Below are 14,058 nucleotides of genomic sequence, written 5' to 3'. Positions count from 1 at the left end.
AAAAGCAGCTCTGTCCTCGCAATCCCTGGTGAACGGCACCCTATCTTATCCTCACATGTGCTCCTTGCATTTGTCAGGGTACAGGAACATAGTGGAAACTTTCAGTAGTTATAACAGAACTTGGTCATCATGTACATTTGGCTTCTTCTGTTACATTTCCATCACCAGTACTTTCCTCTAATGTATTTCCATAAGAAAATCCTAAATATTGAAAGTTTTTAAGAGCTTGTGCAATAAGATTTGTTTACCACAAATTAACAGAAAGCATCCATTGCCTCTGCTTCCAACAGCAATTAGCAAAGGCAGGATTTAAACCAACTGTTGCTACATCTGGGTTTGCATTAAGGCAAATTTGAAACAGCGAAGTCAGCGTTTGATTTTTCATTTATTCAACGGGAATTGAATAAAAACAACTCCTGGACACCAGAAACCAGTTTCAGTTCCACAACAATGGGAAAGAAACAAACTGTGGTCTTCAAACTATTTCAATGGAATAGCTGAACAAACTACAGGGAACTGGTAATAGTCATTTATCAAGCTTCTTTAGCTAGAGTCAGAGATATTCTTAGGGTGGAAGTAGATAAATTGATTTCAAACAAGAATGCTAAACTGACTGGAACAACCTTATACTATACAAATTACTGTGTTATTATTGACATAGTTACATCTCTTAATTTTACTAGTAGAGATTTTGGTCTCCTGTTCCATATAATGAGCAACATTGTTTATCCAAGCTTTAACGCTTCTCTGATTGCCAAACATTGCTAATAAAAGGAGTAAGAAGCTGCAAAGCTTCCCACTGACTTGGACTTTGACAGAGACTGTAAGAGATCATGCACGACACAGGACAGCTTTCACCATCCTCTTGGGATTTGGTTCTTGCCTTTAATATTAATGGTTAGGAAAGCATAGGATAAAGTAAGCATACAATCCACCTACACTGAGCAGATTGGATAGGTAGCTGTTTAGCTGTGCTACTGGAATGCGTGCTCCTTGGCTTGGGCTTATATGTTTGTATAGCCTCTAGATTAGAGGGTTTTGGCTCCAAAGGCTAGGCATAAGAATAAAAATCTGTCTCATTACTCTGTGCCTAACTGATATTAGATGAGCTTTTCTTTGTAGCAGTCAAAGGAAACTTTTCCAGTTAGTTAAGTTCCTCTAAAAAAATTTCTTCCCACACTGTATATTATTTAATATATATAAAAATACATCCATTTTTATATACATCTATATAAAATAAGAGGCAGATAAACTTCCTTCTACCTTGCTTTCAAATTAAGTCTGTGTTACATGCCACATCAGTGTGGCTACATTGGAGCATTCACCAAAGTCAGTACTGTTTAAAATTTACGGGATTTATTCTCCTTTAGTCAAGCATTTTCTACATATACAGAACATTCACATGGTATAAGTCACAGAACAAAAATGCATGAGACAGACTACTGCAAATAAGTGAATAACAGTTTACATGATTCTTGTTTGTTCACAATGGAGGAAAGTTGTTAAAAAGGAAAACAAATTCAGTAGCTAGAAATGTAAGCAGACTTTTATCTTAGTTAAATCTACCTACCAGGAGGATTACTAAAGCTAAAGAGAGATCTACTGTATCACACAGGGCAGGATGCTAAATGCACACAAGATTACAATGCTAGAAAATTCCAGATTTCTAAGCATTTTTACACAATCTAAATTGCAGTAAAATTTTGATTAAAAAAAGATATTATTTTTCTGATTGCCTTCAGTAAATGGAGGTCAGTTTAAGAGCTTATAAGCATTCTTTAGCAAAAAACATAATAAAAATAAAAATACTCCCAAACTTGTAAGTCATTGCTCTAAGTTTGGATAGTTGTTTACTGCTGGCTTTCTGATCCTACTGACCTTATTCTACTTTTGGGAATCCTATTTTTCCCATTTACATTTTTAACCATTGTTAATATTAGAATTGTAAGTAAACAAACTATAAAAAATACAAAGTTTCTGTTGTTTGTTTGGTTGGTTTTTTGCACTAATCCAATTGGATACATGGAATAGAAAACCTGTTGAGCAAACCAAATTGTTCAACAAACATGAATCAGTGGTACAATGAATAATCAAAAATGTGACTTATTGATTGTAGACTCAGTTCTTTGCATTTTTAGTTTCTCAAAATGAATTTTGTTTGGTTTAAAATAACTATTTCCTTGATGATATAAGTGAAGCTTTGTGATGCCAGGTTTTTAGAACATGGTTCAATCTGAAAGGATTAGTGCAGTATGAGGACAGTAGATAGTAGGATAAGTAGAACTGAAACTCCTTGCTGATGAAACCCTATGACAGCTGAAAGACATAACGCTTATTCTTTTTTTTCTAACAAAAGGTTAAACTTCTGCAAGCAGCTCTTTCAACTAAGACTCACCATAAAAATGAACTCCTCAAATTGCAGTGATCAGAAAACACTGCAAATGTAATTCCTCCTTATTTTCTCTCCTTGTATGTTCCACAACTTGAGAATAGAAATTTGATACCAAAAGTTTCTTTCCAATGACAAGCAATCCTATAGCCACAGTGGGAATAAATAATACAATTTCTATGCTTTACCTTTCATGTGAAACTTTTGCTTCAAGGCACGAAAAGATTAAACAGTGGACTGGACAGAACAGGACAGAACATTTCAGTCTAAGGAGTCAAAGTTTGTTCAACAGCTCTTATTTTGTGTCTGAAGCAAACTTATAGAAATTTGAATCATATTTAAATCTTCCATTTTCAAAAGCAAAGTATCATATTAAATTCCCTGAAGCTTTTTGATTTTTTCTTAATTGCTTTAAAATAATGTATGATATTTATCATCAATTTCAATATTTAGTAATTTCAATCTAACAACACAATCTCAGCTGATAATTAAGAAGCAATTAATAGCTATTGTTTTAGTAACTTTTATGTGGACATTGATTCAGATTGTGTTCAAGTCAAAGAAATAATAGGTATAGAAGAATCTAACAATTTAAAATTAAAATAGTTTAAATTTGAAGAATGGTCTAATTTGAGTGCAATGTACTGTAAAACTATTAATTCAGCAAATATTTAACACAGATCCTTATGCTTGTCCAACCCAAATTACTGTGTTGCCTCTGCCAACTTCAGTGATTTCACAATTTAACTTATTGAGCCGTCCATCAAGGATAAAGAGAGATTCCTTGGAAGGGGTCATGAGATACTGACCAAAAATGCCACTGTCTTTTATAAGACGGTTCTTACTGTTCCAAGGCCATTCATCTGCTTTGACAGGCTCCTTCAGACTCTTCACCATCTTAACCTTGCCAGAGGAGAGCTCCATGAAAAGAACATCAGTTTGCATGCTGGAGCTACAGTAGACATTGTACTGATGAGCTTCAGTGAATGATGGCTGAAAAGCTACATCAGATATGTGCAAATTAGTGTGAATGTCAAATGCATCCTGTATTTCTCCTCTCATTGTTATGGACTGGATCCTCATGAGACCCTTTGCATCATCAATGCTGACAAGGTAGCGTCCATCTGGAGAAATATGTGGTGTGCCTGTTACGTCACCATTGTATCCAATCACTGCATCAGTAACGCTATCCACTATAAGCTGCGGTAGGACAGCCCCAGTGGTATCAGGCTTGCAGCAGATAAAAAAATATCCTCCAAGGTGTGTATAAGCCAGTGACTGAGGAATGCAATTATAATCCTTTAAACTAATTGTCTTGATGTATGACATAGTTTCTAGATCAATTTTCTGGAGTGTAGGCTCATCCTTATGAAGAATAAATCCAAACCTGGAAGGAAAAACACAAAATCAAAGAAAGTCAAAGCTGCTGTGTTCATTATGGACAAATGGGTAAAGCCATTATAAGCAAAGTAGATGAGTTAATATGTGCAGAGGTGTATTGCTATATATATCAGCTTCAAATGTTTCAGCTATTAAGCAGTTTAAAATATTTAATTCTTAGTGTTCTTGTAACTGACATTCAGATTGGATCAAAGCAAATGTCTAAAAACTATCTATCTGATTAATGGAAAAATTATGTTATTCCTACTGATACATGGGGAAAGGTAAACATTACTCTGAGCATATCTATTCAGTTATAACTTTTACAAAAGCCAGGAAGGGAAAAAAATATTAAGTATCAATAGATTGTACATCTCACATGTTTTAATTCACTCACATAGTTCTTCAACTTACTCAGAACATCAGTTTAACCTAGCACTCATTGCTATTCAGATAATTACCTGAATCTTCCTCATTTTAATTCATGAGAAATGAATATCATAAAAGGATGTAGGTTTATGCCTCCCAACTATCCAAGCCCCTTATTTCCTACAATTTAAATGACCCTTTATGCTTTTCCATACATCAAGGAATTTTCACTGAACATGAATAATATGGTTAAACTTTAAAATTCTAGAGTTGAACATTTATAACATTTTAAATATAAACTATATTATTATTCTCTAATGTTAATATATAAGTTCTGACTGTAAAATTATTTGACTGCATATATGCAAATACAACCACCCTAAATATTATAGAGTCATGTGTAAGTAAATTAGTTTTGCTTATCTAAGTAGCTTTCACAGCACTTTTCCCAGATAGATGTTTTCCTCTGGCACACTTTCATCTGAATATTTGATCCTAAGAATGAAGAGGTGTGCTGATATATAATCTAAAAATACCTTTCACATCCTGTTGATATAAAGCACTATGACAGCTAGAATGTTCCAACAATTGAGTTGACAATAGCACAAAATTTTTACACTATACTTTGCAACCCCAAGATATTTAGTAATCAGCTAAGAAAACCCAAATCAACAGGCTAAAAGGTTGCAGGATATTGCTCAGTCAGTTCCTCCGACATAAGACAGTGTGAATTCTATTTGCACTTCCTACTGAACTAAGAACATTTTTAATTTTAGCCCCACATTCAAAGTTCTTGCATACTGCTTCACTATCGTAGGATCACAGAACTACAGAATTATTTTGATTGGAAGTGACCTCTGGATTTCATTTGGTCCAGCTCCCACCCAGAGAAGGGCCAGTAGGAATCAGACTCCCTGCAATTACAAGTTGAGCTGATTATGAGATCATCTTTGTCTTTGATTATTCAGCCAGTATGATTATTTATACATAAATGCATGCAATCTGAATTAAATTGTCTTGGTTAGGAAAACAGTGAGTGAGCCTTTACGAAGTTTATGTCAACATAACTTGACAATTACTGTTACTTTCTATTCACAAGGCCTGTTGTCATAAAGGAAGGCTAGGATCATCAACTGAAATTTGATTTTTAGCTGTTTTGGCCATCTAATATCCTTTTCCTAATCTTTTTAGGCAGGCAAAAAGTTGTTGACCCCTGATGCCATTATTATGTAGTAGGTAATTTTTGGTCATGAGAAACAAACTTGTACTGTATTATGTACAGAATCATTCTGTAATAGAAGAGGTTAAACGCAAGCAACATTCTGAAATTTCAAACGTTTATGATATACCTCACTGTTAAATAATCAATGTTACACATATGAGCAGTGATTAGAAAAGGACAATATAATTAGCTTATTGATTGTCTTTTACATAACAGCGTCCAATATAAAGCAACAATCAGAGAACTGTCCAAGAGCATTCACAACAATCTGGAAAGTGACATACACATATCTGCTACTTATCCTGCAAAAACAATAACAAAAAAAAAAAAAAAAACAGTGCATTTTGAAATGACTTTTTTCTGGATGAGAACTGACTGAAAGCTAGACATTGTTATCACTGTTGATTTCATTAATATCAAATGCAAAACAAACCTGAAGTATCTAGGTTGCTAAATCAGATATTAAAAAATCAGAAAATGTAAAAGCAACAAAAAAATACAGAATGTTAGAGTCACTATTATAGATTATATAAATTCAGCCAAACTTTTTGTCCTGTCAGGTTTATTGTGTATAATCAAACTTGAGCCCTATTTCTAACACAATAAGGTTCATGTGAATACATGCAGGCTGCTGTTTCTTCAGCCCTGCTTTATTCCAGTCTTAACAGGATCCATTTGCCACATCTGAGAGGCAGAGGTTGTAATGTGGGGAGGGTATAGATCGGTGTTTGATGCAGATTGGTGTTAGTTTGGTTTGGTAGGTTTGGTACAGATTCTATTGCAATATAGATTGGTGGTTGAGTGGAGGACAACCATGCTCCCCCAGAGGGAAAGCATGGAGTGAACTTAACAGGAATATATCTGATGGCTTAGCATGTACAGGTGGCAGGTTAAAAAACATGGAAGAGGAACATGGAGAAAAGTGGACATACTGCTGTGAAAGAAGATGGTTGCAACATGCAAGACAGATTAGGGCATTCTTCGAGTGAGACACCGGATACATTGGAGAATCTGAAATTACTGTGGAACAGTATAGCACAGGGGACAAAAATTACACTGGTTAATTACTCCAAGAACTGTAAAATTTGGTTAAAAGTGAGTTAACCGATATAATTCTGAGAAGACAAAATCAGTAACGCAAATTCGTCAATATTACAAATATAATGAAGTTACTTGACTTCTGAGGTAAACAAATAAAAATATTATTTTAAAATAAAAATCTATTTTTCACTTAGGTCTGCTCCTTTTCAATAAGATTTTTAACATTTCTGTTCTTAGAAGAAGTGCACTTAAATTACATTTAAGTTTATGAATATCTGTGTTTAAAGATAAACATACTATTATCAATGTCATTTGGTGTAAATTCAAAAATCAATATGATGCTCATGAACCTTTCTCAATTCTCATTTGTTTAATGAGTGAAAGGGATGTGAAAGCAAGGGAAAATATCTAATTTTAGGTCAATGTGATGACTGGAACTGAATACATTAAATACTTTAATTTCAGGTATTACAGTATTATTTCAAACATTTTAATGTAAGTACACACTGAAAATATTTTCTGCTTTAATTATTTCTGATCTCAATTTCAATAGTGAACAGAAATAAAAGATTTTTTTCCTTGAGTCTGGTAAGCTAACTTTGGGTTTGAAAACACTATTTTTCTCTTCCAGTAATGGGGAGAATTAGGAAATCTTACTTTAAAGAGAAAGCTCTCACAAAGCTGTTTTTAACCTATGTAGGTACCTAAACCACAGACTTATATCTAAGTCACATTTTCAGATATATACAAACATACATAAAAGTAATTATATGGTTTTGCAAATCCCAGGAGACATCATCTAAAATCATGATTAAATACTTTCGTAACTGTTTTCATATATTGTGTATCAAACTGACTACCAGAGAGAAACCTTTGTGCTGCCTGCATATCTATTTATTTAAAAGATTATTCCAGCTGATGAAAATGATCCTTTCTTTCCGAAGTAAAATAAAAATGCAAAACAAGATTAGAATCAATTATCTAAATCAGGAATTTTTACTTGGTGGTTTAAATCACCATTAAAATGAATGATTAAAGTCAGTTTCATGCAAAAAGATCTGCCTTACTTGTGAATTCTTAAGCAGTGTTAATGATATGTGATATTTTTACTTTCAAATGTCATTGATTTCAAAAGGAATACATACGTTATTAATCTTTGCTTTTCAAATATTATTCCCAGCATATGTTTTGAACCACAAGTACACTCAGCTTATGTTAACTGCAGTTGCACAAACCCCTTGATTAACAAAACAGTGAATTTCTCCTCTAAATTTAAAGAGAAGGGCTTATATACCTTCCCTAAGGTACATCAGTTGAAGGTATAGAAAGACTCGTACTTGACAACTAGCTTTCCCTCCGAGAAGGATGTTGCCATTGGTTTGTTCTCCACTTTCTCATTATCTGGTGGTACTTCCTGCCAGACAAATCCTCTGAATTCTGCAAGCTAAGAGGTTTGCATGAGCATTCCCCAGTGCATGCCATTAAGATTAATTTAGAATCATAGAATAGTTAGGGTTGGAAAGGACCTTAAGATCATCTAGTTCCAACCCCCCTGCCGTGGGCAGGGACACACCACACTGAACCATGTCACCCAAGGCCTCATCCAACCTGGCCTTGAACACTGCCAAGGATGGAGCATTCACAACCTCCCTGGGCAACCCATTCCAGTGCCTCACCACCCTCTCAGTAAAGAATTTCTTCCTTAGATCCAATCTAAACTTCCCCTGTTTAAGTTTTAACCCATTACCCCTTGTCCTGTCACTACAATCCCTGATGAAGAGTCCATCCCCAGCATCCTTGTAGGCCCCCTTCAGATACTGGAAGGCTGCTATGAGGTCTCCACGCAGCCTTCTCTTCTCCAGGCTGAACAGCCCCAACTTCCTCAGCCTATCTTCATACGGGAGGTGCTCCAGTCCCCTGATCATCCTCATAGCCCTCCTCTGGACTTGTTCCAACAGTTCAATGTCCTTTTTATGTTGAGGACACCAGAACTGCACACAATACTCCAAGTGAGGTCTCACAAAAGCAGAGTAGAAGGGCAGGATCACCTCCCTTGACCTGCTGGTCACGCTTCTTTTGATGCAGCCCAGGATACGGTTGGCTTTCTGGGCTGCGAGCGCACACTGCCGGCTCATGTTCATTTCCTCATCAACCAACACCCCCAAGTCCTTCACTGCAGGGCTGCTCTGAATCTCTTTTCTGCCCAACCTGTAGCTGTGCCTGGGATTGCTCCGATCCACATGTAGGACCTTGCACTTGGCATGGTTAAACTTCATGAGGTTGGCATCAGCCCACCTTACAAGCATGTCGAGGTCCCTCTGGATGGCATTCCTTCTCCAGCATATCAACTGAACCACACAGCTTGGTGTCATCGGCAAACTTGCTGAGAGCGCTCTCAATCCCACTGCCCATGTCAACCCCGCTGTCCATGTCAATTTAGTTATTTTAGAATCATTTAAATGCTTTCAGTAGTGTCTGTTGATTAGCCTGGTTGGTATGAATGAAATTGTTTAAGAGCCAGAGCAGAATATGAGTAATAGTTTTCTCAGTTACACAGGTAGGCTCAAAAAAATTATGTTTGTCTACAGCAAGGGACTCCAAACCTTTAGGGTTAATCACATCCTTATTCTAGAATGAATCAGCAAACACATTATAAAGCATAAACCAGCTGATGACATGTCTCAAGTATTTCAACCAAGACTTTCCAAAGCACCCCAGTTTCTTGTGCAGCTTTAGCTATCTCTTTGTAACATTTATTTCCCAGTCCAAAAGCCACAAGTGAAAAGCTTACAGTATCTTGGATAGACTGTTTCTTGCAATTTAAATAGTGGCTCCAGCTTTGGTAATTGAGTTTATTTGAAAACTACAGAAACTGGATTCAAGGTTGCAGCATCCTTATCCTGATGCTGCATTTGTTGTACTTGGGAGTCAACAAATCCCTTGCTCTAAAGCTATTAGGTTACTTGATTTTCATGCTGAAGCAGCTGATTCTGATACTCTGCTATACGTGAATACTCATTTACAATGTATTTAACTTTTAAAGTGTGCAAGGGGCAGTTTAGTGCTTGTTGTGGTTTTTTTGTTTGTTTTTTTTTTTTTCTCTGATTGTTCATTTTCATGCTTTTAAATGCTACAGGCTACCATTGCAACTGGGATCATAAAGACAGAGAGGAGCAAGTACAGACAACTAAAATACATCAGTTTGAATGAGAATATAGGAAATCACTTTGTCAAGATAATTTCTGTGAGTATTAAAACTAGATACTGGACCTAGGAGGGTGAGAAGAAAGCTGATAAACCTTCACAAATGACCTACCCTTCCTCAGAACAAGTATGGCTGCCGAAAGTAACTCATTAGAACTAATAGGATTTTATAAATACTATTGTTCAAACAATTCTTTCTCAGCCTGTTATGTTACCTGTAACTTTTCAGTGCCCCAATTAAAATCAGTAAAGCTGCACAGAGATGTAAATACCCATCAGACCAATGACGAAGGAGAAGTGGGGAAAAAGTAGTTTCAAAGCTTCTAATCTTCTTGGACGTAAACGGATTTAGCAAGCTGTGTGTTTTATATATTTGTTTGTCTGCCTGTCTCAGTGAGAGCTGTGGCTAGGGTTTTGAGAAACTCAACAAATCTTGCACAAATCAAGCACAGTCTTTTCATGTGCCTGTGAGGCTTGTGTGACTGATTCTTAGTCTGTAAGAACTGCACTCAGAGGTATAGGGATGGTAAAAGTAATGGAAGTTCTGGAAGTAATGGAAGTTCTGGAGGGAAGATACAGAAACGAAAAGGGAAAGAGAAGAAAACTGATAAGGATTCCATGTCTGGTACGGTTAAAAAAAGAACAACCCTCCCAATAAAACAAAACCCACACAAAACCAAAACAAAAACAAAAAAAAAAAAAAAAAAAAAACCACAACAAAAAAGAGAGAGAAATTATACTTTTGTTACCTAAATATGAAGCAGCATTTTCTGAGCCACTAGCAATTGAGGAAAATGATGAAGAGTTTTCTTATAGGAATGTGTATCTGCCAGGTTAGATAATTTGTTCCTGATAATTTTGAAAGAGTTGCTTAGGTCTTAACATTTTACTAAATCTCAGAATAAAAGGAAAATTTGGAAAGTCTAGAAGATGATTGTTGAAATATTTGTAAGATAAATCCAGGTATCCTAGTTAACCTGAATAGCTTGATGCATATCCCAGAGAAATACTAAAATACATGATGTGAGAACCGACTAGAGAAAAATGTGAACATAATGCAGTCAGCTGGGTTTATGTACAAATGAACTTTGTCAGACAAATTGAATTTTTTTAATATAAAACCTTGCTGAAGTTAACTGAATATCAGGAGGGCATACCTTTAGAATCATAGAATCATAGAACAGTTAGGGTTGGAAAGGACCTTAAGATCATCTAGTTCCAACCCCCCCGCCATGGGCAGGGACACACCACACTAAACCATGTCACCCAAGGCCTCATCCAACCTGGCCTTGAACACTGCCAAGGATGGAGCATTCACAACCTCCCTGGGCAACCCATTCCAGTGCCTCACCACCCTCTCAGTAAAGAATTTCTTCCTTAGATCCAATCTAAACTTCCCCTGTTTAAGTTTTAACCCATTACCCCTTGTCCTGTCACTACAGTCCCTGATGAAGAGTCCCTCCCCAGCATCCTTGTAGGCCCCCTTCAGATACTGGAAGGCTGCTATGAGGTCTTGTCGTGGTTTAAGCCCCGGTTGTAAATTAGAACCACGCAGTCTACTTCCCCCCCCCCCACTCCCCAGAGGGATGGGGAGGAGAATCGAAAGAATGTAACTCCCACGGGTTGAGATAAGAACAGTCCAGTAACTCAGGTATAACACAAATCACTACTGCTGCCACCAATAATAATAATGATAAGAGAAATAACAAGGGAAGAAAATATGATACCGCTCGCCGGAAAAGAGCCCGACCGAAAAGAGAACGTGCCCTTCCGGGTAGCTCCCAGTTACATCCCCTGGCATGACGTGCTGTGGTATGGAATACCTCTTTGTCTAGTTTGGGTCAGGCGTCCTGTCCCTGCTTCCTCCCGGCCCCTCCTCCTCCCTGGCAGAGCATGAGACTCACAAAGTCCTTGGTCAGTCTAAACATCAGTGTTATCAGCTTTGTTCCGAGGCTGAAAGTCAAAAACACAGTGCTGCAACAGCTACTAAGAAGGAGAAAAACTGACTGCTACTGCTGAACCCAGGACAGTATCCACCCCTTATTCCATACCATTCACGTCATGCTCAGATCCCACATTTTCCATATACCCTCACTCTCATTTCAGTGCACTGTTATCTTAGTGCACGGACCAATTCCTATAAAGCTACTGAGTCCGTTCGGTTCATGATGTTGGGCTCCATCTCTTGTAACAGTCTTTCAGGGCAGGAGAGGCTGTGTGCAGTGTTGGATCGTTGTCTGCTGATGCTGATCATTCCTTTACTGTAGAACTCATCCGGTTCTATCAAAGTTCATTCTCTGTTGGGATGATGGTCGGAGGGAAGTCAGGGACAGTCGCTGGTGCCCTGCAGACTTCTAGTTGATGGCTATAGCAGGCAACAGCGTACAATTGAGTTCATTGTCTGTTTTCCCCTAAAATCAAATCCCCTTGAGGTACGCATCGGACTTCCCCATCTTCCTGCATTACCCACCAAGTATATCCAGGTCCCTGAGCAAAAGCAATCCCACGAGTGGGTTTGTCTTTACCTGAAGCAGGAATAACCCAGACTGTCTTCCCCAGCAAATTCTTCATGTGCACCACAGGAACTTTGTCCCCCTCTACAATATGTAAAAGTTCTGACTGGGCTGGGCCAGCCCTGTTGGCAGATCCTCTGCTGTTGACCAACCAGGTGGCCTTTGGTAAGTGTGTATCCCAATGCTTGAAAGTTCCCCCACCCATTGCTCTCAGTGTAGTTTTTAACAGCCCATTATACCGTTCGATTTTCCCAGAGGCTGGTGCATGGTAGGGGATGTGATATACCCACTCAATGCCATGCTCTTTGGCCCAAGTGTCTATAAGGTTATTCCGGAAATGAGTCCCATTGTCTGATTCAATTCTTTCTGGGGTGCCATGTCGCCACAAAATCTGGTTCTCAAGGCCCAGGATAGTGTTCCGGGCAGTGGCATGGGGCACAGCGTATGTTTCCAGCCATCCGGTGGTTGCTTCCACCATGGTAAGCACATGGCGCTTGCCGTGGCGGGTTGGTGGGAGCGTGATATAATCAATCTGCCAGGCCTCACCATATTTGTACTTCAGCCATCGTCCTCCATACCAAACAGGCTTTAACCGTTTGGCTTGTTTAATTGCAGCACATGTTTCACACTCATGAATAACCTGGGCAATAGTGTCCATTGTTAAGTCCACCCCTCGATCACGGGCCCATCTGTATGTTGCATCTCTGCCCTGATGGCCTGAAGTGTCATGGGCCCACCGAGCCAAAAATAATTCACCTTTATGTTGCCAATCTAAGTCCATCTGAGCCACTTCAATCTTAGCAGCTTTATCCACCTGTTGGTTGTTCTGGTGTTCCTCAGTGGCCCGACTCTTGGGTACATGGGCATCTACATGGCGTACCTTCACCACCAGGTTCTGCACCCGGGCAGCGATATCTTGCCACAGTGCAGCAGCCCAGATGGGTTTACCTCTGTGTTGCCAGTTGCTCTGCTTCCATTGCTGCAACCACCCCCACAGGGCATTTGCCACCATCCATGAGTCAGTATAGAGATAAAGTACTGGCCACTTTTCTCGTTCAGCAATGTCCAAGGCCAGCTGGATGGCTTTCACCTCGGCAAACTGACTCGATTCACCCTCCCCTTCAGCAGTTTCTGCAACTTGTCGTTGAGGACTCCATACAGCTGCCTTCCATCTCCGATGCTTTCCCACAATACGGCAGGACCCATCAGTAAACAAGGCATACTGCTTTTCACTTTCTGACAGTTTATTATATGGTGGGGCCTCTTCAGCACGCATCACCTCCTCCTCTGGTGACATTCCAAAATCTTTGCCCTCTGGCCAGTCCATGATGACTTCTAGAATGCCTGGACGACTGGGATTTCCTATTCGAGCTCGTTGTGTCATTAGTGCAGCCCATTTACTCCATGTCGCATCGGTTGCATGATGTGTAGAGGAGACCCTGCCTTTGAACATCCAGCCCAGAACGGGCAACCGGGGTGCCAGGAGGAGCTGTGCTTCAGTGCCAATTACCTCCGAAGCAGCTCGAACCCCTTCATAGGCTGCCAGTATCTCTTTCTCAGTTGGGGTATAGCTGGCCTCAGATCCTTTGTATCCCCGACTCCAAAAGCCGAGGGGTCGACCTCGAGTCTCCCCTGGAGCTTTCTGCCAGAGGCTCCAGGTAGGACCATTCTCCCCGGCTGCGGTGTACAGTACATTTTTTACATCTGGCCCGTTCCGGACTGGTCCAAGGGCTACTGCATGAACTATCTCACGTTTAATTTGCTCAAAGGCTTGTTGTTGCTCAGGGCCCCATTTAAAATCATTCTTCTTCCGGGTCACATGATAGAGAGGGCTTACAATTGAACTGTAATTTGGGATGTGCATTCTCCAGAACCCCACAGCACCCAAGAAAGCTTGTGTTTCTTTCTTATTAGTTGGTGGAGACATTGCTGTTATTTTG

General features: G+C 39.0%; 1 protein-coding gene across 1 annotated transcript in view; it reads right to left on the bottom strand.

Moving 5' to 3' along the window:
* Positions 1-3,073: 3,073 nt before the first annotated feature.
* The window catches only part of FSTL5 (follistatin like 5), a gene marked incomplete at both ends in the record, with an annotated part of 323,640 nt that continues 312,655 nt past the window's right edge, over positions 3,074-14,058 (bottom strand). The window contains one exon of the mRNA XM_080617101.1: positions 3,074-3,776. Coding sequence (XP_080473227.1) covers positions 3,074-3,776 — 703 coding nt within the window. The remainder of the gene's footprint in view (positions 3,777-14,058) is intronic.

The sequence above is a fragment of the Psittacula echo genome (assembly GCF_963264785.1).
Source record: "Psittacula echo genome assembly, chromosome: 1".
Taxonomy (NCBI): Eukaryota; Metazoa; Chordata; class Aves; order Psittaciformes; family Psittacidae; genus Psittacula; species Psittacula echo.
Note: the sequence above shows the minus strand (reverse complement) of the source record. Positions and strands in the feature narration are given on the sequence as shown.